Source organism: Hyla sarda, chromosome 1, assembly GCF_029499605.1.
Source record: "Hyla sarda isolate aHylSar1 chromosome 1, aHylSar1.hap1, whole genome shotgun sequence".
Lineage (NCBI taxonomy): Eukaryota > Metazoa > Chordata > Amphibia > Anura > Hylidae > Hyla > Hyla sarda.
Window position 1 is genome coordinate 197,345,776 of NC_079189.1, and position 26,072 is coordinate 197,371,847.

Consider the following 26,072-nt stretch of genomic DNA (forward strand, 5'->3'; position numbering starts at 1 on the left):
AACTTGCATCCATATAAAAAAGTTAAATGGTTCAGTAGCTAGATATATTGTACTAGCAGCAGTTGAATGTTCTCGTAATAGAGTTCCAGTAACTAAATACAGAGTTCAATTAATAGCAATCCTTGTATGGAATAAACGGTAACAATCGTTGGTGGTACAGTGTTGCAACCTGTATCACATTTATAGAATCTTGCTAAGAATGAAAGTTCTAACGATACGAGGTCTGGTGCACGGCACCACTCACCACTCCTGAAGCCGTCTATGGGGCTGGTCAGCCCGTTCAATCAGCCCCATAGACGGCTTCAGGAGTGGTGAGTGGTGCCGTGCACCAGACTTCGTATCGTTAGAGCTTTCATTCTTAGCAAGATTCTATAAATGTGATACAGGTTGCAACACTGTACCACCAACGATTGTTACCGTTTATTCCATACAAGGATTGCTATGCACTGATTTCCATGTCCCTTGCAAGGGCCCTGCAGGGACAGGTATTAGTGACTTATATACATCTGTGACTTATATTACTATTAAATTACCATTTATATTATCTGGATCATACGCTAATTTATATCTTATATTTCTGATACACCTTGAGGACTGGTCTTTAGTTGTTTATCAACTATACCTATTCATATTTTCTATAAATGTGTTGGATCACCTTTACTCCCTTTTTTGCCCAGAAACCTTCCTGACCTGTTCCCAAAAAATCCTGTAATTTCAAATGATGCCATAATGGTGTAAACCTAAAGCTACTCTCTATCTTTAATTGTTTTCTAAACCATTTCCATGTTATCGACAAAACCTCACCATTTCTACAAAAAACAGGTGTAAGTTGTTCTGCTTCTAATATCGCAAAAATATCACTAAAACCATGTTTTGTGCTACTTATACAGTGCTTAGTTATATTTGGGATATGATTAACTTTTAATAGATAAATAGCTTTTGCAAAATAATATAATCTGAAGTTCGGCAGGCCCAACCATTTGTCTTTTTCCTGCAGACATAACATCCCATATTTCATTCTACTTCTCTTCCTTCCCCAGATAAATGTATTAATTATTCTTTCCAATCTGTCAAACCAGGTATTAGATATCAAAATTGGGCAGGCATTAAATATGTATAAAAATTGTGGGAGTACCACCATTTTACTATTGCTATTTTATCCCCCATTGATAGGAGTTTATCCCATATCCCAATTTTCCTATTTAAGTTATTAATTTGTGGATTTAGATTTTCCTTAATAAAATCTCTAGGGTTATTTGAGACCTGAATGCCTAAATACTGTATAAACTCTCCTTCTGGAACAGTTATAAGGGCTTACTCTACTACTTTTGAATTGGGTTCCATAGGCAAATGGAAAATTTTGTCCAGTTAATCTGGAGGCCGGACAAACTGCTGAATTGCTCAATTATTCCCATAATTCTTGGGATCCCCTTGTGGTATGGGGTTTGAGATGCAGGGCAGATGGAATTACCCTTGGGGAAGATGGCATTAACCCCTTGAATTTGTGACATCAGGGCGTGGTTTATCCTCAATACCACTCAAAGGTATACTGCTGGATCCTGGGCTAGCACGGGGGCAATAATGACTCCGACGCCAAGTTACGGATAATGGTAGCTTTACTGAGTGACAGATGGTACAGTTTATACAGTGTAGCCAGGCCCACGGAGGTGACCAGTGACTTCAGAGACCTTAAGGGCTTGCTGGAACTTGCAGTGGTTTTGGACAATTTAGTGCAGGCCACATTGACTTGACAATAGATGACAGTAAGAGACGGAGACTTTGGTGGGGTCCCATTGGTCACCCTTAAATCACCTGGTCACTGATACCCCCTAGGTAACAATCACATGACAACTCACATGACAACTGATGATCACATGTAAACCTTTCTTAAAGATACAACATTCTTATATACATAACATAGGGGATAATATACAATTACAGTAGAACAGATTCAAGGGGGGCCCAGGGGACACTGCAGGGAGGCTGCCTGACAGGGCAGCAAGGGTACTTGGTAACCACTCCCGTACTGGGCCACCACAAACTCCCCCTCTTAAACACAGCCATCTTCGGCGCCCAGTCCTTGAGGGCAGACAACTGGAAGTGGCCACTGGGGCCTAGACTGACCGTTCCTGGGGCATTATTGTCGAATGTCCTTCACAGGTCTGAATTGAAAGAACTGAGATAAGTCCATGTAGTATTATATGAAAATGTCCATACATGCTCCTTGTGATAATGGGACATAAACAAGTGGCATTCATTACCCTTGTAACTGCTTATTTAACACAAGTAGACATACTTTCACACATTTGTTGAGGATTGGGCTGCCGGAGGCTCTCTACCCAATGCCTTAGCTGCTAGGGCCCATCGGCACTAGCTCCTTTTCCCCAGAACTCAATATATACTTTTATACTATACAACAATGTTACCTCTACATACTGCACTCTGTCTTTATACGTGCTTTACTTATATTTTCAGGGAAACCCTCTGGCTAGGAGAGTACCCTGTACATGTGGACAAGAGAAATGATTAGACATAAGTACATTAGACAATGGTGGACTGGTAATATACATCCTGGCTACAGTCCTAACTAGTTATTACATGTGACTATATCCAAGTCTATATCCAAGCTCTATGTACATAACTAAATTAGTTATGTGTGAACTGATTAGATTGGACTATATGTTGTACAACTTTATACATGGTACTGCGACTTATTCTTTGTTCGTAGCTGGCATTTGTCATTGTGTCAACCTTTGGGACCTGTGCAACACCACCTCTGGAGAGACTGGAACTCTTGAAGTTTCTGGAGCACTTAGGACTTCTGGAGCTATGACTGGCTCTTCCTCAGCAAACTCAGGAGCTGGTATTAATTCAGTACTGGCTGGACCCAGAGTTGCTGGCAGCTGTGCTGGAGAGGCTGGAGACAGGGTTGGCACTCTGGAGACTGATGTATAGGCTGGAGCCAACGGTGACAAGACTGGGACTGACGTGGAGACTAGTGTGGGTTGAATTAGCCCCGGGGTTGATGAGACACAGAAGATCGCAGGCTGATTTGGAGATAACATGGGGAAATCCATAGATGGGTGGATTCCCTTGCCTGGGACGTATTCTCTTGCAGATCTGACTGACAGCTGGAGGAGTTGGTGCTGGGAGCACTGGAAGATCTTCTTTGAGACATAACTTGATTCGATATCTGTGAATGACTTGTGGCTCATACCCAGGTTTTTGTACTTCGTACACATCAGACTCAGGATATGGTATGGCTGTCACCATGTATGGTTCTGTCTCCCAGATAGAGTCTAACTTGTTGGTCCTTATAAACTTCCGTAGCATGACTTTATCGCCCAATTGAAGTGGTTTGGCAGAGGCATGACGGTTATAGTCCTGTTGTTGTCTCTGATGAGCCTCGCCCATCTTCTTGCTGACAATTCTTTGGCTTCTTGGATCCTTCTCTGGTGGTCAGAGACCCATTCCAGGGAGGCTTGCGGAGAGTTGTTGAACGGGGCTTGGAGCCCAAATATCTGGTTTTTAGGTAGCTGCCCATGTCGCCCCATCATCAAGTAGAAAGGGGTATACCTTGTAGAACAATGGACTGTGTTGTTGTATATTTCCAGTAATTCAGGGAGCAGTCGGGGCCACTCTTCTCGTTTTGACACAGAGGCTGCTCGCAACATGTGGATAAAGACTTGATGAATGGGCTCACAGAGCCCGTTTCCCTGGGAGTGGTAAGTGGTAGTCGGGAGTTTCTTGCAGGCAAGGAATTGACATAACTCTTGGAAGAGTTGGGCCTCGAAGGCCGTTTCTCGGTCCGCTAGGACAGACTCCGGACACCCAAGGGTTTACACACAATTAAGTTAGAACATCTGGGCCGCTGTCTTGGCTGTGAGGACTTTGGCCGGTACAACGACAACCCATTTAGAGTAATGATCCACCATGGTGAGAGCATAAGTATAACAAGACAGGGTAGGAGACAATTTGACATGTGTAAGCCTGTTAAGGCTGAGTTTGTGGGAGGGGCATAAGAGTATATAATGACCCCCTGCGTACAGGTCGGGGTTTCCGGCGTTTGGCGAGGCCAACTGAAGGAATCGATGGGTGCTGACGTCACCTCGGCAGATGGTGGGAGATTCCAACTACCAATCAAGGCAGTCTGGTGTTTGAAGTCCCGACGGGGAGCAGGTTCTGGGGGGTGCTTTCTTTTGAGGTATCTTTCTGCCGCCCGTACAGGCTGCTGGGGCAGCTCCCGGCGGTAGCAGGCACATCCGTGCGGGGGGGGGGCGGCGTGTTACCCCCCCCCATCCCCGCACCCAACACCTATGACCCCCCCATGTTGACTGCGGGAACGGGGCAAAACTAACAAATGTAGTTTATGTGTTATACTTATCTGTGTCTGACTATATGGGAAAGCTATGGGAAGCTTTTCTAAGGCACAACTGGGTCTCAGTGCAGGAATGGAGATGGTGCGGCCTGTATGGGAAGCAGGGCAGCCGCTAATGAACTCGGCTGAAGGCTGCATGCGATCGGCACAAAATACTACTGGTGGGGAAGACATACAGACTCCCCACATAGCCAGTAACGTTATCAGGGAGCCATCGGCTAGTGTCATACTCACAATGCACTGCTTCCTGGGTCCTTCAAGTGTTGCTGTCCTGCACTTTGTGTCTAAACCATCTAAAATAAAACAAAAACACTGCTTCTGCTGACTTCCGTTATACGGTGTCAACAGAGTTGCATTTACAACCTTTCTGTCATTTCTGCCACCCATGACAATGTTAATAGTAGTTGCATTACATAGGTTTCCATCACCACTGACTCCCGTTACATTGTCATCATAAGTTACATTTCATATATGTGCTGACTTCGGTGCATTGCGTCACTAGTGTTGCATATACATATTTTATCACTGTTGATTTGCATCACATTGGGTATTTACACTTGTCCTCTCACTGCTGACTTCCAGTGTATCATTACAATTGCAATTACATATCTGTCACTGCTGACTTCTGTTATATTGTGTCAGTCGGGTCGCTTTTTTGTGTCCTATCACGGGGGACTTTGGTATCTCAGCATCTATGCTGTACATGCACTGGTTGCTTGTACGGTACATTTACTCATAGCTTTATACTGTTAATACGTCCGTTAGCATTTATTCTGTACACGTGCTCATAGCATTTGTGCAGTGTGTGTGCGGGGACCATTCATGCTGTACAGACACTCTTAGCAATTATACTGCAATACACTCATAGCATTTATACTGCATGTACACTCATAGCATTTATACTGCACCTTTGTCCATAGCATTTATCAATCACGCTGCATGTACGCTCAAACTTTATGGCACGTACACGTTTAGCATACTGCGCATACACTCATAACATTTACACCGTATGCACTCATAGCAGGCACACTGCACACACACACACTCATATCATCGATAATGCACACACGCTCTTAGCATGTTGCTAGTTCACTCTGCTCGTATGTTCATAACATTCATTCTGCACATACGCCCGTAGCAGTTACATTGTACGTGCACTTAAGCATTGATACGGCTTGCACCCTCACAGCATTTTTACTGCACCTACGCTCACAGCACGCATGCGTACAGTATATGGCACGCTTGCGTACAGTGTTTGTGCTGTACGCACGCTCATTAGCATTTGTACTGCACATAGGCTCATAGCATTCATACAGTACGCACGCTCATAGCATGCACACTGCACGCAAGCTCACAGTATCATATGGCACGCATGCTCATAATATCTTTACTGCACTTAGGCTTATAGCATTATACTGCACAATCATAGCACTCATATTGCTCATATGCTTATAACTTTCACATCATATATACGCTCTTAGCGTTTATGCTGCATGTACACTCACAGAATGCATACTTCTTGTATGTTCACAGCAGTTACACTGCACGTATGCTCAAGCTTTATATTGCTCACAGAATTTACGGTAGGTATTGTTACGCCGAGCGCTCCGGGTCCCTGCTCCTCCCCGGAGCGCTCACGGCGTCTCTCTCCCTGCAGCGCCCCGGTCGGTCCCGCTGACCGGGAGCGCTGCACTGACATGGCCGTCGGGGATGCGATTCGCACAGCGGGACGCGCCCGCTCGCGAATCGCATCCCAAGTCACTTACCCGTCCCGGTCCCCTGCTGTCATGTGCTGGCGCGCGCGGCTCCGCTCTCTAGGGCGCGCGCGCGCCAGCTCTCTGAGACTTAAAGGGCCAGTGCACCAATGATTGGTGTTACGCCGAGCGCTCCGGGTCCCCGCTCCTCCCCGGAGCGCTCGCTACACTCTCCTCACTGCAGCGCTCCGGTCAGATCCACTGACCCGGGGCGCTGCGATACCGCCTCCAGCCGGGATGCGATTCGCGATGCGGGTGGCGCCCGCTCGCGATGCGCACCCCGGCTCCCGTACCTGACTCGCTCTCCCTCGGTCCTGTCCCGGCGCGCGCGGCCCCGCTCCCTAGGGCGCGCGCGCGCCGGGTCTTTGCGATTTAAAGGGCCACTGCGCCGCTGATTGGCGCAGTGGTTCCAATTAGTATGTTCACCTGTGCACTCCTTATTTATACCTCACTCCCCCTGCACTCCCTCGCCGGATCTTGTTGCCATTGTGCCAGTGAAAGCGTTTCCTTGTGTGTTCCTAGCCTGTGTTCCAGACCTCCTGCCGTTGCCCCTGACTACGATCCTTGCTGCCTGCCCCGACCTTCTGCTACGTCCGACCTTGCTTCTGCCTACTCCCTTGTACCGCGCCTATCTTCAGCAGTCAGAGAGGTTGAGCCGTTGCTAGTGGATACGACCTGGTCACTACCGCCGCAGCAAGACCATCCCGCTTTGCGGCGGGCTCTGGTGAAAACCAGTAGTGACTTAGAACCGATCCACTAGCACGGTCCACGCCAATCCCTCTCTGGCACAGAGGATCCACTACCTGCCAGCCGGCATCGTGACAGTAGATCCGGCCATGGATCCCGCTGAAGTTCCTCTGCCAGTTGTCGCTGACCTCACCACGGTGGTCGCCCAGCAGTCACAACAGATAGCGCAACAAGGCCAACAGCTGTCTCAACTGACCGTGATGCTACAGCAGCTACTACCACAGCTTCAGCAATCATCTCCTCCGCCAGCTCCTGCACCTCCTCCGCAGCGAGTGGCCGCTTCTGGTCTACGACTATCCTTGCCGGATAAATTTGATGGGGACTCTAAGTTTTGCCGTGGCTTTCTTTCCCAATGTTCCCTGCACTTGGAGATGATGTCGGACCAGTTTCCTACTGAAAGGTCTAAGGTGGCTTTCGTAGTCAGCCTTCTGTCTGGAAAAGCTCTATCATGGGCCACACCGCTCTGGGACCGCAATGACCCCGTCACTGCCTCTATACACTCCTTCTTCTCGGAAATTCGAAGTGTCTTTGAGGAACCTGCCCGAGCCTCTTCTGCTGAGACTGCCCTGTTGAACCTGGTCCAGGGTAATTCTTCCGTTGGCGAGTACGCCGTACAATTCCGTACTCTTGCTTCAGAGTTATCCTGGAATAATGAGGCCCTCTGCGCGACCTTTAAAAAAGGCCTATCCAGCAACATTAAAGATGTTCTGGCCGCACGAGAAATTCCTGCTAATCTACATGAACTCATTCACCTAGCCATTCGCATTGACATGCGTTTTTCCGAAAGGCGTCAGGAGCTCCGCCAGGATATGGACTCTGTTCGCACGAGGCGTTTTTTCTCCCCGGCTCCTCTCTCCTCTGGTCCCCTGCAATCCGTTCCTGTGCCTCCCGCCGTGGAGGCTATGCAGGTCGACCGGTCTCGCCTGACACCTCAAGAGAGGACACGACGCCGCATGGAGAATCTCTGCCTATACTGTGCCAGTACCGAACACTTCCTGAAGGATTGTCCTATCCTAGAATTTATCCTCTGTCCGCCCCAGAGACTCTTGCCATGTCTGAATACATCCAGGAAAATTTAAAAAAGGGCTTTATCCGTAAATCCTCCTCTCCTGCCGGAGCCGGATTTTTCTTTGTGTCCAAAAAAGATGGCTCTCTACGTCCTTGCATTGACTACCGCGGTCTTAATAAAATCACGGTAAAGAACCGCTACCCCCTACCCCTCATCTCTGAACTCTTTTATCGCCTCCAAGGTGCCCACATCTTTACCAAACTGGACTTAAGAGGTGCTTATAATCTCATCCGCATCAGAGAGGGGGATGAATGGAAAACGGCATTTAACACTAGAGATGGACACTTTGAGTATCTGGTTATGCCCTTTGGCCTGTGCAACGCCCCTGCCGTCTTCCAAGACTTTGTTAATGAAATTTTTCGTGATCTCTTATACTCCTGTGTTGTTGTATATCTGGACGATATCCTGATTTTTTCTGCCAATCTTGAAGAACACCGCCAGCATGTCCGTATGGTTCTTCAGAGACTTCGTGACAATCAACTTTATGCCAAGATAGAGAAATGTCTGTTTGAATGCCAATCTCTTCCTTTCCTAGGATACTTGGTCTCTGGCCAGGGACTACAAATGGATCCAGACAAACTCTCTGCCGTCTTAGATTGGCCACGCCCCTCCGGACTCCGTGCTATCCAACGTTTTTTGGGGTTCGCCAATTATTACAGGCAATTTATTCCACATTTTTCTACCGTTGTGGCTCCTATCGTGGCTTTAACCAAAAAAAAATGCCGATCCCAAGTCTTGGCCTCCTCAAGCGGAAGACGCCTTTAAACGGCTCAAGTCTGCCTTTTCTTCGGCTCCCGTGCTCTCCAGACCTGACCCATCTAAACCCTTCCTATTGGAGGTTGATGCCTCCTCTGTAGGAGCTGGAGCGGTCCTTCTACAAAAAAATTCTTCCGGGCATGCTGTTACTTGTGGTTTTTTTTCTAGGACCTTCTCTCCGGCGGAGAGGAACTACTCCATCGGGGATCGAGAGCTTCTAGCCATTAAATTAGCACTTGAGGAATGGAGGCATCTGCTGGAGGGATCAAGATTTCCAGTTATTATTTACACCGATCACAAGAACCTCTCCTACCTCCAGTCTGCCCAACGGCTGAATCCTCGCCAGGCCAGGTGGTCTCTGTTCTTTGCCCGATTTAATTTTGAAATTCACTTTCGGCCTGCCGATAAGAACATTAGGGCCGATGCTCTCTCTCGTTCCTCGGATGCTTCGGAAGTTGAACTCTCTCCGCAACACATCATTTCTCCTGACTGCCTGATTTCCACTTCTCCAGCCTCCATCAGGCAAACTCCTCCAGGAAAGACCTTCGTCTCTCCACGCCAACGCCTCGGAATCCTCAAATGGGGTCACTCCTCCCATCTCGCAGGTCATGCAGGCATCAAGAAATCATTGCAACTCATCTCTCGCTTCTATTGGTGGCCGACTCTGGAGACGGATGTCGTGGACTTTGTGCGAGCCTGCACTATCTGTGCCCGGGATAAGACTCCTCGCCAGAAGCCCGCTGGTTTTCTTCATCCTCTGCCTGTCCCCGAACAGCCTTGGTCTCTGATTGGTATGGATTTTATTACTGACTTACCCCCTTCCCGTGGCAACACTGTTATTTGGGTGGTCGTTGATCGATTCTCCAAAATGGCACATTTCATCCCTCTTCCTGGTCTTCCTTCAGCGCCTCAGTTGGCTAAACAATTTTTTGTACACATTTTTCGTCTTCACGGGTTGCCCACGCAGATCGTCTCGGATAGAGGCGTCCAATTCGTGTCTAAATTCTGGAGGGCTCTCTGTAAACAACTCAAGATTAAATTAAACTTTTCTTCTGCATATCATCCTCAATCCAATGGACAAGTAGAAAGAATTAACCAGGTCTTGGGTGATTATTTACGACATTTTGTTTCCTCCCGCCAGGATGACTGGGCAGATCTTCTACCATGGGCCGAATTCTCGTATAACTTCAGATTCTCTGAATCTTCCTCCAAATCCCCATTTTTCGTGGTGTACGGCCGTCACCCTCTTCCCCCCCTCCCTACCCCCTTGCCCTCTGGTCTGCCCGCTGTGGATGAAGTTTCTCGTGATCTTTCCATCATATGGAGAGAGACCCAAAATTCTCTCTTACAGGCTTCATCACGCATGAAGAAGTTTGCGGATAAGAAAAGAAGAGCTCCTCCCATTTTTTCTCCTGGAGACAAGGTATGGCTCTCCGCTAAATATGTCCGCTTCCGTGTCCCTAGCTACAAGTTGGGACCACGCTATCTTGGTCCTTTCAAAATTTTGTGCCAGATTAATCCTGTCTCTTACAAACTTCTTCTTCCTCCTTCTCTTCGTATTCCTAATGCCTTTCACGTTTCTCTTCTTAAGCCACTTATCATCAACCGTTTCTCTCCCAAACTTGTTTCCCCCACTCCTGTTTCCGGCTCCTCGGACATCTTCTCCGTCAAAGAGATTCTGGCATCCAAGAAGGTCAGAGGGAAAACTTTTTTTTTAGTTGATTGGGAGGGTTGTGGTCCAGAAGAGAGATCCTGGGAACCTGAGGACAATATCCTAGACAAAAGTCTGCTCCTCAGGTTCTCAGGCTCTAAGAAGAGGGGGAGACCCAAGGGGGGGGGGTACTGTTACGCCGAGCGCTCCGGGTCCCCGCTCCTCCCCGGAGCGCTCGCTACACTCTCCTCACTGCAGCGCTCCGGTCAGATCCACTGACCCGGGGCGCTGCGATACCGCCTCCAGCCGGGATGCGATTCGCGATGCGGGTGGCGCCCGCTCGCGATGCGCACCCCGGCTCCCGTACCTGACTCGCTCTCCCTCGGTCCTGTCCCGGCGCGCGCGGCCCCACTCCCTAGGGCGCGCGCGCGCCGGGTCTTTGCGATTTAAAGGGCCACTGCGCCGCTGATTGGCGCAGTGGTTCCAATTAGTATGTTCACCTGTGCACTCCTTATTTATACCTCACTCCCCCTGCACTCCCTCGCCGGATCTTGTTGCCATTGTGCCAGTGAAAGCGTTTCCTTGTGTGTTCCTAGCCTGTGTTCCAGACCTCCTGCCGTTGCCCCTGACTACGATCCTTGCTGCCTGCCCCGACCTTCTGCTACGTCCGACCTTGCTTCTGCCTACTCCCTTGTACCGCGCCTATCTTCAGCAGTCAGAGAGGTTGAGCCGTTGCTAGTGGATACGACCTGGTCACTACCGCCGCAGCAAGACCATCCCGCTTTGCGGCGGGCTCTGGTGAAAACCAGTAGTGACTTAGAACCGATCCACTAGCACGGTCCACGCCAATCCCTCTCTGGCACAGAGGATCCACTACCTGCCAGCCGGCATCGTGACAATTGGTGCCTGGCCCAATTAGCTTAATTGGCTTCCACCTGCTCCCTGGCTATATCTGCTCACTGCCCCTGCACTCCCTTGCCGGATCTTGTTGCCTTGTGCCAGTGAAAGCGTTTTAGTGTTGTCCAAGCCTGTGTTACCTGTACTCCTGCTATCCATCTTGACTACGAACCTTGCCGCCTGCCCCGACCTTCTGCTACGTCTGACCTTGCCTCTGCCTAGTCCTTCTGTCCCACGCCTTCTCAGCAGTCAGCGAGGTTGAGCCGTTGCTAGTGGTTACGACCTGGTTGCTACTGCCGCAGCAAGACCATCCCGCTTTGCGGCGGGCTCTGGTGAACACCAGTAGCCTCTTAGAACCGGTCCACCAGCACGGTCCACGCCAATCCCTCGCTGACACAGTGGATCCACAACCTGTAAGCCGAATTGTGACAGTAGATCCGGCCATGGATCCCGCTGAGGTGCCGCTGCCAAGTCTCGCTGACCTTACCACGGTGGTCGCTCAGCAATCGCAGCAAATTGCCCAACAAGGACAGCAGCTGTCGCAGTTGACCGCCACGTTACAGCAACTTCTGCCTCTGCTACAGCAGCAACCATCTCCTCCGCCAGCTCCTGCACCTCCTCCGCAGCGAGTGGCCGCTCCTAGCCTCCGCTTGTCCCTGCCGGACAAATTTGATGGGGACTCTAGACTCTGCCGTGGATTTCTGTCTCAATGTTCCCTGCATATGGAGATGTTGTCGGACTTGTTTCCTACAGAACGGTCTAAGGTGGCGTTCGTAGTGAGCCTTCTTTCAGGAAAGGCCTTGTCTTGGGCCACACCGCTCTGGGACCGCAATGATCCTGCCACAGCCACAGTCCAGTCCTACTTCGCTGAAGTCCAGAGTGTCTTCGAGGAACCAGCCCGAGCTTCTTCTGCCGAGACTGCCCTGCTGAACCTGGTCCAGGGTAATTCTTCAGTGGGCGAGTACGCCATTCAATTTCGTACTCTTGCTTCCGAATTATCATGGAATAACGAGGCTCTCTGCGCGACCTTTAAAAAAGGCCTATCCAGTAGCATCAAGGATGTGCTGGCCGCACGAGAGATTCCTGCCAACCTGCAAGAACTTATCCATTTGGCCACCCGCATTGACATGCGTTTTTCTGAGAGACATCAGGAGCTCCGCCAGGAAAAAGACTTAGATCTCTGGGCACCTCTCCCACAGCATCCTTTGCAATCTACGCCTGGGCCTCCCGCCGAGGAGGCCATGCAAGTGGATCGGTCTCGCCTGACCCAGGAAGAGAGGAATCGCCGTTGGGAAGAAAATCTTTGTCTGTACTGTGCCAGTACCGAGCATTTCTTGGTGGATTGCCCTATTCGTCCTCCACGTCTGGGAAACGCACGCACGCACCCAGCTCACGTGGGTGTGGCGTCTCTTGGTTCAAAGTCTGCTTCTCCACGTCTCACGGTGCCCGTGCGGATTTCTCCTTCAGCCAATTCCTCCCTCTCAGCCGTGGCCTGCTTGGACTCTGGTGCCTCTGGGAATTTCATTTTGGAGTCTTTGGTGAATAAGTTCTGCATCCCGGTGACCCGTCTCGTCAAGCCGCTCTACATTTCCGCGGTCAACAGAGTTAGATTGGATTGCACCGTGCGTTACCGCACAAAACCCCTCTTAATGTGCATTGGACCCCACCACGAAAGGATTGAATTTTTTGTCCTTCCCTCTGAGGTCCTCCTCGGTCTGCCATGGCTCCAGCTTCATTCTCCCACCCTTGACTGGACCACCGGGGAGATCAAGAATTGGGACTCTGCTTGCCACAAGAAATGCCTCTCCCCCCCTCCCAGTCCCGTCAGGCAAGCCTCAGTGCCTCCTCATGGCCCCCGTCCTGGTGTCACCCTGCCCCGTGCCAAGCTTCACCCTCTGCCCTCCCTCCCCATTCCCACTCCTGCTGTACTGCCTGCCGTTGAGGAAACCCTCCATTCTTTCCCGGTGTCCTCGTCCCAGGTAAAGCAGTTGTCGGACAAAAAAAGGGGGAGACCTAAGGGGGGGGGTACTGTTACGCCGAGCGCTCCGGGTCCCTGCTCCTCCCCGGAGCGCTCACGGCGTCTCTCTCCCTGCAGCGCCCCGGTCGGTCCCGCTGACCGGGAGCGCTGCACTGACATGGCCGTCGGGGATGCGATTCGCACAGCGGGACGCGCCTGCTCGCGAATCGCATCCCAAGTCACTTACCCGTCCCGGTCCCCTGCTGTCATGTGCTGGCACGCGCGGCTCCGCTCTCTAGGGCGCGCGCGCGCCAGCTCTCTGAGACTTAAAGGGCCAGTGCACCAATGATTGGTGCCTGGCCCAATTAGCTTAATTGGCTTCCACCTGCTCCCTGGCTATATCTGCTCACTGCCCCTGCACTCCCTTGCCGGATCTTGTTGCCTTGTGCCAGTGAAAGCGTTTTAGTGTTGTCCAAGCCTGTGTTACCTGTACTCCTGCTATCCATCTTGACTACGAACCTTGCCGCCTGCCCCGACCTTCTGCTACGTCTGACCTTGCCTCTGCCTAGTCCTTCTGTCCCACGCCTTCTCAGCAGTCAGCGAGGTTGAGCCGTTGCTAGTGGTTACGACCTGGTTGCTACTGCCGCAGCAAGACCATCCCGCTTTGCGGCGGGCTCTGGTGAACACCAGTAGCCTCTTAGAACCAGTCCACCAGCACGGTCCACGCCAATCCCTCGCTGACACAGTGGATCCACAACCTGTAAGCCGAATCGTGACAGGTATGCTCATAGAATTTATACTGCACATCGCTCATAACATTTATATTGCTCATGCTCATAGTAGATTTTGCACTTACGCTTGTAGCAGTCATACTGCATATACGCTCTTAGCGTTTATACAGCTCGCGCATACTCAGCTGATACTGCACGTGCGCCCACAAGTACGTTTGCTCATAGCGTTCAAACTGCACTTACGCCCATAGCATTCATGCCACACATACGTTCATATCTTTCATACTGCACGTATGCGCATAGCATTTCACTGCACATACGCTCGTAGCATTCTACTGCACATACGCTCATAGTTTTATACGGAACATATGCTCATAGCATAGCATCTTACGGCACACATGCTTATAGAATTTATACTGCATACTCTCTCATAGTATTCATATTACACATACGCTCTTAGCATTTCTACGGCATATGTGCTCATTCTTCTAGGTCGAGTTTGGGATGAGATAAGTGATAATTGGTTTTCTTGATTACTGCCAGGTTTTTTGGCCCTCTATAGGCGTGCCCACGGTCGCGGTTTTTGGCACATTTCTGACCGCTATAAGTATGTTATCATTATTACGGTTATATATTATATGGTATTGGTGTTATCATTATTGGTGTCACGTGTAGTGGTGTTATTATTATGAGTATTATTATCATTACTGTTATTATTATTATTGTTATGACGGTATTGTTACTATGGTCATTCTTTTTACTGCTATATATTTTTTTATAGTTATCGTTATTACTGTGGTTATCGTTATAACTGTTATTATCACTGTATCATTATTATGTTTTATCATTATTACAGTTATTGGGTTATGGTAGTGATTAGTCTCAGACAGCTGACAACGCAGTAGCCTCGACCACAAGATCTAGTGCGACCAACTGGTTAGGCCTTTCACTCTGGATGGAATGGAGTGGTGATCTTGCATATTGCACCTTGCGCATGTTCTTGGTGATGTTACAGACAGACTGCACATTTACTGCACCATTTCTCAATGTCACTCCGCATTCTGATCCAATAGAATCTTCGCCTGACAGTAGCTTCAGTCTTGTGGACTTCAAAGTGTCCAGACAGGTCATTATATTCGTTCAGGACCATCGCCGCGTCACTTCGGGGAACCAGAATCTGATGAAGTCGATCACCAGGGCGGTCACAACATTCTGGTTCACAAACCGTTGATAAAATGGGGGCATCTCCACATCTTCCCACACATCTTCGACAGGTGGTTCTTCGCCGGGAGTCATCCGAGACAGCACATCGGCATTGACATTTGACTTGCCGTTTCTGTACTTGATTGTGAAACTGTAGTTGGCTCATCTTGAAGCCCAATGCTGTTCGATGGCACCCAACTTGCCAGTGTTCAAGTGAGCTTATTATCCCTGTAGATAGTAAATGGCGTGGCAGCCAAATAAATTTTTAGGTCATGGCCCACACCTGGGCGAGAAGTTCCAACTTGAATGAGCTGTACTTAGCATAGTTCTTCTCTGCTCCTCGCAGGTTACGACTGGCATAGGCAATTACTCGCTCTTGTCCTTTCTGAACTTGGGACAGGACAGCTCCCAGACCTTCAAAACTGGCATCAGTATATATCCGGAACGGCTGACTGTAGTCTGGATACGCTAGGATGGGTGGTTTGGTCAACAGATGTTTAAGAGCTCAGAACGCTGTCTCTTGCTCTTCAGCCCATTCAATCGGTAGTCTTCCATTATAATTCTCCTTCGCCGTACCCCGTAGGAGAGCTGTGAGGGGTTCTGCAAAGTGTGGGATGAAGTAGTAGCTGGCAAATCCCAAGAAGCTCCTGACATCTTTCACTGTGCGCGGAGTTGGCCAGTTCTTGACAACTTCCACCTTTTCAGGATTGGGCTGGACCCCCTCTGCGCTGACAACATGACCCAAGTAATGGACTTGAGGTTTGAGCAAATTACACTTTGACAGTTTAATCTTTAATCCATGCTTGATTAGGACTTGAAGGACTTCCGACAGGTGGCTGAGGTGTTCCTGGTAGGATTTGGAATACACAATGACATCGTCCAGGTAAAATAGAACACTTTAAAAATTCAGGTGGCCCAGGCACCTTTCCATCAGATGCTGGAACCTAACAGGGGCATTGCATAGCCCAAACAGCATACTTTTAAACTCAAACAACCCCATGGGTGTCACGAAGGTGGTCTTCTCCTGATCTTCTACGGCCATAGGCACTTGCCAATATCTGCTGGTTAAGTCCAGGGTGGAGAAGTAAGCAGCCGGCCCGAGGGCTGTGAGTGACTCCTCGATCCTTGGAAATGGGTAGGCATTCTTGTGTGTGACATTATACAGTTTCCTGTAGTCAACACAGAAGCGGATGGTTCGTCTTTCTTCTTTACCAGGACAAGTGGCGTCGCCCTGGGGTTCTGATTTTCATGGATCATGTCTGCTTCTTTCATGTTGGCCAGCATCTTCTTGACAGTCTGATACATGCCTGGCGCGACCGGACGGTGTCTTTCCTTGATAGGTGGGTTGTCACCTGTGAGGATTCGGTGGTGGATCATTGAAGTCTACCTGAAGTCTGTGGGGTGCTTGCTGAAAGCCTCATGGTACCTCTTGGTGACATTGATGATTCCATTGACTTGGTCCCTTGGGGTAGGGTCGTCTCCAACCTGGAGTTGCACCCACCAGGGCTCTGGAGAGCTCACACTGGATCCTTTGGATACTTGAGCTGCACGCTGTCGGGCCACCAGACGTTCTGTCACAATGTCTTTTGATTCTAGGAGGTACAGCTGGGCTACAGGAGATTATTTGGGTAAGATAGTACCAGAATCAGACAGGTTTACTAACCAAACCGGGACCCTCCCATTGCAAACAGTGACAAGGCTTCTCGCCGCTCGAACAAGAGGATGATCTTCCAATTGCATATGTTCCAATAGGGCTTGATAGTCCCTATTCTTGACTCTGGGACGTGCACGACACCAGATGATGGTCTCCGTGTTTGGTTGTAAGGTCACCGACCTGATGTCTTGAACCCATACTCTGCAGATTTCACCTTGCTTGTTGTCAAACTTTAGCTCCACCTGGAGAACTCTCAAGTGGTGCTGCGCAGCCTGCTGGCCTGAAGGGGACAGATGGGGAAGAGAGTCATGCAAGGCATTTAATATTTCAGCAAAAAAAATTCATGATGTTCATCCCCAATATAAACTCGGCAGTCACATTAGTTACAATGACTCCCTTTACATGCTTTCCCAACTGAATAGTTGGCTCCCAGTATCCATGTCTGGGGACTGGTTGCCCATTACCTGCTACTACTCTGAAGTTAACATCATCCGGCTCACACACTAAAACTAGCATCCAAATGCTGATATAAAACACTTTTAGGTATAGTAGACACTTGTGACCCTGTATCTATCAATGCCTCCAACGGTACACCTTCTAAAATAACTTTTACATAGGGGCAGGAGGTGACATAAAGTGAGAGTCCTGACTTAGGTCATTTGGGGATTGGACCTGATGAGTGTTTTCATGAGGGCTGGTCCTTGCCCTCAGGGGAAATCCGTTTAAATCCCAGCACTGCATTTTCCAATGTCCCAACTTCTTACAGTAAGTGCAAAAGGGTCTTTAAGTCCCCGAGGGTCTATTGGGCCGAGCATTGCTGTAGTTGGGATTGCGGGGGAAGGAGCAGGGGCAGGTTTTCTAGGCAAGGGTGATTCACGGTAAGGGGGAGCAGGCCGGGTGGCCAGCTCTCTTACAGCCTTGTTTACTTGCTCAATGTCCTGCCTAACAGTCTGTAACTCTGAGGCTGTAGCAACTGGCAAAGTAGGGGACACTGGAGCGGGAACAGATGACGGTGGTGGTATGGGTCTGGCTACCGCCCCTTCCTCTAACTCCGTCCCGGACTCAATCACTTGGATAGCCAGTCTTTTGAAAGCGAGGAATGACATATTGTGGTTTTGGACCGCTAACATTCTCAGCTGGGCGTTGTCCCATTTGTTAAGGGCCCCATCAATAAATTTGTCCATTAACACCTTGTTGCCATGCTCGGGAGTCATACTATCTAGCTTCCATCTCTAGGGCATTCTGTAGGGCTACAGCATACACTCTCAAGGTCTCACCTGGCTTTTGTTGCCTTTTGACGTACCTCTGATGGAGAATGTGACTCAAATACTTGGTACAGTCCTTCAAAGATCTGCTCTACAGTCGCTTTCTCGGAGGCTGGCCAGGTGCTGACTTCCTCTAACGCTGGTCCCTGTAGTTGTCCTGTGAGCAATTGCACCTGTTGATTAGGAGGGAAAGAGTAAAAGACAAACAAACTCTGGATCCTCTCTTTGAAATCCCTCAAGGTAAAGGGGTCTCCATTTTAGGTAGGGAGGACAGGGTTCCCCATGAATACAGGTTCAGAAGCTGGAACACCAGGACTGTTGATGTTAACTGCAGGCAGGGCGGGCAGGGTCATACTGCTGGGGCAGGTGATGACCTCGCTGCTGTAGATGAAGGGGCACTGACACCTGGTTGATCTGGAGAGTTGGGTTCTGACAGCCTATTGATTTTTGAGTACGCTGTTGCTTTAAAAGAAATGAGGTGCATTCCTCTTTAGGATGCTTACTGACGTGCTGCAGTGGCTTTGACTTGACCAATGGGGGTACTGTAATGGATGCTCCCCCTCTATTATGCAGGCACCCGGTTATGGATAGTCTTGCGACCATACTTGCTGGCACCAATGGGTTAATGCTGACAGCTACTGGCACCAGAGACTTAATACTGACAATCGTTGATGTTTGACAGACAACAGCAGAGACGAGCGCAGCATCGGAGCTTCCAATATGGCTGCGCCCAGGGAACTTCCGGTTTTGGTCCAGTCATCAAATCTTCCCCTGTGCAACACAGGGCGGCTCTTTGGTTCCTCCTCATTGTACTGAAGAGGCGTCACTGCTGGGGACAGATGGGGTGGAGCTGTGACCACTCGTGCGTGTGGGAAACACCAGACCAAGTTAACCCTTTCAGGTACCGGCTCTCTAAAGTTCTCAATGGCGAAGAACAGTCCTTTCTTCACCTCCCCCTCTATTTCACAAGCACATCGGGTTAAACACTTTTCACTGCAAAGTCCTGTACACTTTTTGAAGCAATTTTTGTTGCACGCTCGTGCATCTTACTCTGCACTACTGGACACAGTTCAGACTGGGGGAGGACTTTAGGCATAAGGCGCACACCCGTTTCCTGTTCGTGATGCCAAAAGTTGTGGTATGGGATGGGGCAGATGGCATTAACCCCATGTATTTGTGATGCCAGGGCGTGGTTTATCCTCAATACCACCAGAAGGTTTACCTCTAGATCCTGTTGCTAGGCATGGGGGCTATAATGACTCCTACGCCAAGTTGCGGACAACAGTAGCTTTACTGAGTGACAGATGGTACAGTCTATACAGTGTAGCCAGAGACTTCAGAGACCTTAAGGGCTTGCTGGGACTTGCAGTGGTTTTGGACAATTTAGTGCAGGCCACTTTGACTTGACAATAGATGGCAGTGACTGACTTGACTTGACTGGAGACAGACTAAGCTGTGACTTTAGCTTACTTTTAGACTTGTAACTTGTGGCTGCAGACTTGACTTGAGGCCTCCTATGACTCCACACACACTCTTAGGCTTGAATGCACCTCAGCAAAGACTAAGCAACTAAGAGAGAGAAGAGACTCCTCCCAGGGCTTTTATGGGGAGACTATGGGGGGGGGGGGTCCATTTGGTCACTCTTAAGTCACCTGTTCACTGATACCCCCTGGATAACAATCACATGACAACTCACCTGACAACTGATGATCACATGCAAACCTTTCTTAAAGATACAACATTCTTACATACATACCATAGGGGATAATATACAATTACAGTAGAACAGATGAAGGGGGGGGGCAAGGGACACTGCAGGGAGGCTGCCTGATAGGGCAGCAAGGGTACGGGGTAACAACTCCCGTACTGGGCCACCACACCCACTTTAGGGTTTTTGAAAAAAATGTAAATATCATCAGCATAAAGTGCTATTTTATCCCTCTCTCCCCTTAGTCCAAAACCAGTAATTTCCCTTTCGTTACGTATTGCCAATATCAGCGGTTCAATGTATAGAGCAAACAACAATGGGGAGAGAGGGCATCCTTGACGGGTTCCTCTCATTAATTCAAATGGTTCAGACAGATCACCATTTATCAGGATTCTAGCTAAGGGTTTGGTGTATAATAATTTGATCAAATTCACAAATCTAGTGCCTATCCACACCTCTTCCAGTACTCGCCATAGAAAACTCCACTCCACCCTGTCATACGCTTTAATAGCGCTAAGGACAGGATGGCGTGGGGACCCTCCCCCTTTACCTGCAAGGCAGAAAAGGCTCTATCAATGTTCTCGAATATCGATCAATTAGGTATAAAACCCGTTTCGTCTTTATCTGACCGATAGATAACTCCCGACAATCTTTTAGCTAATACTTTAGCCACTAGTTTGGCATCGACATTCAACAGAGATATCAGCCTATATGCTTCCAGCAATGTGGGATCTTTATCCTTTTTGGGGATTAGTATTAAATTGGCTTGGAGCATAGAATCCAGGAGAGGGTCCCCTTTATCCGTTGTCTCCAATACTTCACTTAACATAGGGATCAATACTGAGGAATATCTTTCAAAAGGAATTCCATCAGGGCCTGGTGAGGAATTGTGTGGTGCTGATTCCACCGCTTCTAATAGTTCTTTCTTGGTGATTGGACAGTCACATATATCCCTATCTTCTTGTGTAATAGTGGACATCTTTATATTCCCAAAGAATTTCTCAAATTCTGATTCCTCTAGTGTAACTTCTTTTTTATACGACTGTGTAAAAAAGTTTACAAATTGCTCACTAATCTTTGCTCAAATTTTTCCCTGATTGTTGATCTTTCATCATTTTTGGCATATTTTCTATTCTACTGTGTTTCTGGGATAACCTTGTCTTAGTTATTGCATTAGTTATTCTTGGCTTTGGAGGTTGTTTCGGGGTTCTTATATGTATGTGATCTTTTGTGTTCTATTATTTCTGTGTGCTTTTTTTTTGTTTGTTTTATTTTTCTCCTCACACTGTCCAATTGTTTCTGTGTTCAATATTTCTTTTATCTGTACTGCACATACACATTTGTTGGTGGGCTGTATTTGCTGACTGTCCCCTAGGACTTATGTGGAGATTTTATTGATGTTCCATATTATCATCAAGTAAAGCTGGCTTTTCGGATTTTACACATTTCGTATAACTTTCCTTGGATGAAATATACACATCCTGGAGTCCTATAGATATTGGAGAGGGATTTTGGGGAAATATCTTGGACAACTATTCCTGTCACTGTCTCTTACTATGTCCTGAGTATTAGCAATGACACCCTTGCAGAGAATTAAACTATATAAACAGTGGGCAAAATTCCCTTGGCAATGCACCAGATGTCTGACACAAGCCAAAAAGGGGAAATACATGGTGTATGCCAATTTTCTGGGGTTTGATTTGGTTTCCCACATCCCAGTGTATTTACTGTAATTTTTACAACTGTAAGAATTTGTGTTTGGCCAAAGTTTTATTATTTTGTTCTATTGCTTTTACTTTTTTTTCCATTTCCAGGTCAACGTGAAATTCTTCTATAATGAAAATGTATGCAGTTTGGCTACCAAATCCAGAGGTTATCAGGAAACAGTTAGAGTACCAGCAGAATCATCCAAGGTGGTATACTTTGTTGTAGTCCCACTCAAAGCAACAGAAGTTTACATAGATGTTTTGGCTATGTCGGATGGTTTCTCAGACCGAGTGAGAAAAATACTCCATGTGTTGGTATGAACATATGAATTTTATTATCATAATGAAACCAATCTCTGTAGGAAATACTGAGCAAAGGCAAGGGGCAGCAGGTGCCATAGGGGGAGGTGCACAATGTATGTCTAAAAAAAAAAAAAGATTCTAAGCACATTACTTTAAATACATAATTTCACCAAATTAAAATGATCCTTTATTAAAGGAGAACTCCAGCAAAAGTTAACTTATCCCCTATCCACAGGATAGGGGATAAGTAGCTGTTCGTGGGGGGTCCGACCTCTGGGACCCCTTGCCATCTCTGGGATTGGACCCCGGCTATCTTTAGTGAGGAGCGCGTGTTATCTACAGTAGACAGCACACATTTAATTCATTTCTATGAGAGCACCGATGATGCTCGAGTGCTGTACTCGGGTCTTTTTGGGCTTCCCAAAGAAATTAATACAGCTTGTGCCATCTGCAGCACACGCTCCTCACTAAAAGCCAGGTCCTGTCTGGTGATCAGCTACTTATCATCTATCCTGTGGATAGGGGATAAGTAAATTTTTGCCAAAGTTCTCCTTTAATAATACATACATATATTAAATATTTACCTACAGTATTCATCTCAATAAAATAATTCATATAATTCGTACTATTATTCATTAGAAGAGGAAACATTAAGGGATACCAAAAAAGTGGCTAATTGTAGCGATGTACGTTCATCAGACAGTACTGCCCTCCTCCATGTGCAGCAGTGGTGGATCCGGGGGGTGTTGCCCCATTGCCCAACCCCCCCCCCCCCCTCAATTAATTTCCCCCGTCGGGATTTGAGACATCCATGTGTCCCGAAAGATCTTTTCAGGACACAAAGATGTTCCGGTTACTTCTATGTGGCCCACGCGTTTACTTACATAAAAATACTTAAAAACACAGAGGCCACTGGGAGATAGCACACGCAGGGACAACATTACGACCCGTGCGCCCATAGGAGCGGAGCAGTCAGCAGGAGGACTGGTGCATGGTAAGTTTCAGTGCTCTGACCACCACTCCTCCAGTCCCAGGACCTACTGCTATGGCCTACACATACACACATACATATACATACATACAGCCTCCAGCCATACACTTTATATGGCTGGAGGCTGTATGTCTGTGGGGGCCACTGCCTACCTAATGTGGGGGAACTATACTGCCAACCTAATGTGGGGGAACTATGCTGACAACCTAATGTGGGGAAACTATACTGCCTATCTAATGTGGGGGACTATGCTGCCTACCCAATGTAGGGGAACTATGCTGGCTACCAAATGTGGGGGAAATATGCTGCCTACCTAATGTGGGGGAACTATGATACCAACCTAATGTGGGGGAACTATGCTGCCAACCTAATGTGGGGGACCTATTCTGCCTACCTAATGTGGGGGAACTATGCTTCCAACCTAATGTGGGGGACCTATACTGCCTACCTAATGTGGGGGAACTATGCTGCCTACCTAATGTGGGGGGGGGGGAACTATACAGTCACTATAATGCTGGGGAACTATACTGCCTAACTAGTTTGGAGTAACTATGCTGCTTACCTAATGTGGGAGAACTATGCTGCCTACCTAATGTGGGGGAACTATGCTCCCAACCTAATGTGGGGGAACTGTACTGCCTATCTAATGTGGGGGACTTATACTGCCTACATAATGTGGGAGACTCAGCACAAAAAGGAAAAATCAGGCATTGCAAATGGAATATAGTCGCACAATCACCAGACAAAACCACGTATGGAAAAAATAGCGGTCAGCTTTGTGTCAGCATGGTGCTCAATGTCAGACAGAAGTAACAAGAAATGCAATATATAGTACACAGCATATGTCCTCCACATTAGAGAAAATTCAAGAAGACATGGCAACTCACCAACTGACGACAGGATAACAATGTTTATAAGGAGGGTGCTTTACACAGACATCCAAAAATGTGGAATGGGAGCAGGGGCAAGGCAACGTCCGTTTCACGTCACATGACGCTTCATCCGGCCCCAACTTCACCTTGTTCTAGGTGCTTCTAAATACCTGAGTGACATGGGGGGAGGGAGTAGGGGCTACTGACACCAACAAATCAGGTAAGTGAAGATTGACATAAATAACTGTCAGAAATATATACATAAAAACAAGGTACAATCATGCAACTCTTCATAAAAAGGCACCTAAATCATAACGCTTGTTTAATCCCAAAGGACCTTGTTTTTATGTATATATTTCTGACAGTTATTTATGTAAATCTTCACTTACCTGATTTGTTGGTGACGGTAGCCCCTATTCCCTCCCCCCACATCACTCAGGTATTTGGAAGCACTAAGAACAAGGTGACGTTGAGGCCGGATGAAGCATCATGTGACGTGAAACGGACGTTGTCTTGCCCCCACTCCCATTCCACTATCCCACAGCATGTCAGCATGATTTTTAGATGTCTGTGTAAAGCACCTTCCTAATAAACATTGTTCTCCTGTTGTCAGTTGTTGAGTTGCCATGTCTTCTTGACTTTACTCTAATGGGGGGGGACATATGCTGTATACTTGTTGTGGGGGACATATGCTGTATACTTGTTGTAGGGGACTTATGCTGCGTATACCTTATTTTCTGCGCGCCATGAGAAAATACTCTGATAGTGCCCCTCCCGAGACAAGACTCTGGATCCGCCCCTGATGTGCAAGAACTGGTTTTGCTGTTCACCTTATTCATTCAAACGAGACTTAGCTAAAGCACCGCACACAGCGAAAGATTATAATACTTCAATACCATATCGTATGCCATTTCATAGAAACAGTATATGAATATTTATATATATCTATATATATAAAACTCAATGTGTGTGTGTGTGCATGTTCCACAAAAACTTCCAAACGGCTAAAGATATTAACATGAAACTTGGTACACATGTTACTTATATGTCAACAACAAACATAGGATAGGTGATTTAACCCTTACTCACCCACATTTGCCAGGGGCGGGGTTTTTGTTTAAAGTCCTATACAAGTCTATGGGAAATATATGTTACTGCATAACTTCCAAACGGCTGGAGATATTTCGATAATACTTGGTCACATGTTACTTATATGTCCACTTAAAATATAGGATAGTTAATTTAACCACTAACTACCCCCATTTGTGAGGGTAGGGGGTTTTGTCTAAAGTCCCATACAAATCAATGGGAAATGTATGTTCTCACATAACGTCTGTATGGCTGGAGATATTTTAATACCTGGTACACATATTACAGGTCGGAATCTGAGGACGGGATGGGAGGTCGATATAGGAGGTCAAGATAGGAGGTCGAGATAAGAGGACGGGATAGGAGGACGGGATAGGAGGTCGGGATAGGAGGTCGGGATAGGAGGATGGGATAGGAGGACGGGATAAGAGGTTGGGATAAGAGTTCGGGATAGGAGGTTGGGATATGAGGACGAGATGTGAGGATGGGATATGAAGTTGGGATATGAGGACAGGATATGGGGTTGGGATATGACAACAATATATGATGACGGCATATGAAGTCAAAAGCTTCCTCCTTTGTTTATTTTCCTCCCCAACAAGGATTAGGAAGGAAAAACTGGGCAACGCCGGGTATTCAGCTAGTACAGATATATTTTAATTCTAATTACTTTTAACCATTTTCTTGTCTTTTATATTTCAGCCAGAGGGGAAACTTGTGAGGAAACAATCTTTAAGCCAATCGCTAGACCCTAAAGGTTCGTTTCCTATTGATTCCTCTTATCAAGAAAGAAGTAAGGTCTTATTTTTGGCATTTTGGAAATCTGCCACTGCAGTTTATTTAGCCCAAACCAGAACTGGATTTAAAACGAATGTGAAATATAAAATAAGAAATTATTCTCCTTCCTGCTGGATCCACTTCTGGCTTTGGCTCAAAAACCAGTGAAAATCCAGCCTGAAGGAAGCTTCAAGACATTTATCTTTTAGAACTCCCACTTATGACTAGAACCAGGAATTGCAGTTGAAAAAAACAGCAACTTTCTTTTATTGCCATAGACTTTAAATGGAGTGGCATCAAGTATGCTGGATTGCTACTCTATCCAACATTTTCTTGCCACAGCTTTTCCTTATTCTAGTTTTAAGTGGGTATCCCGCCACTGCATATCACGTGACTCCCCTATAGAAACCTATGGATACTTTAATGTATGGAATAACTAAAACATTGTGATTAACAGGAAGCCCTCAGCGGATCCAAATCAAAACTGAGGATTTAGAAGGAATGGTGCCTGATAGCGATGCCACAAGCTTCATTAGCATACAAGGTACTACATAGTATTATTGA

General features: G+C 47.5%; 1 protein-coding gene across 1 annotated transcript in view; it reads left to right on the forward strand.

Annotated features, from left to right (window-relative positions):
- The window catches only part of LOC130355875 (A.superbus venom factor 1-like), a 266,587-nt gene that overhangs the window by 180,285 nt on the left and 60,230 nt on the right, over positions 1-26,072 (forward strand). The window contains exons 23-25 of the mRNA XM_056556718.1: positions 21,585-21,791; positions 25,434-25,488; positions 25,966-26,052. Of these exons, the coding sequence (XP_056412693.1) occupies positions 21,585-21,791; positions 25,434-25,488; positions 25,966-26,052 (349 nt within the window). The remainder of the gene's footprint in view (positions 1-21,584; positions 21,792-25,433; positions 25,489-25,965; positions 26,053-26,072) is intronic.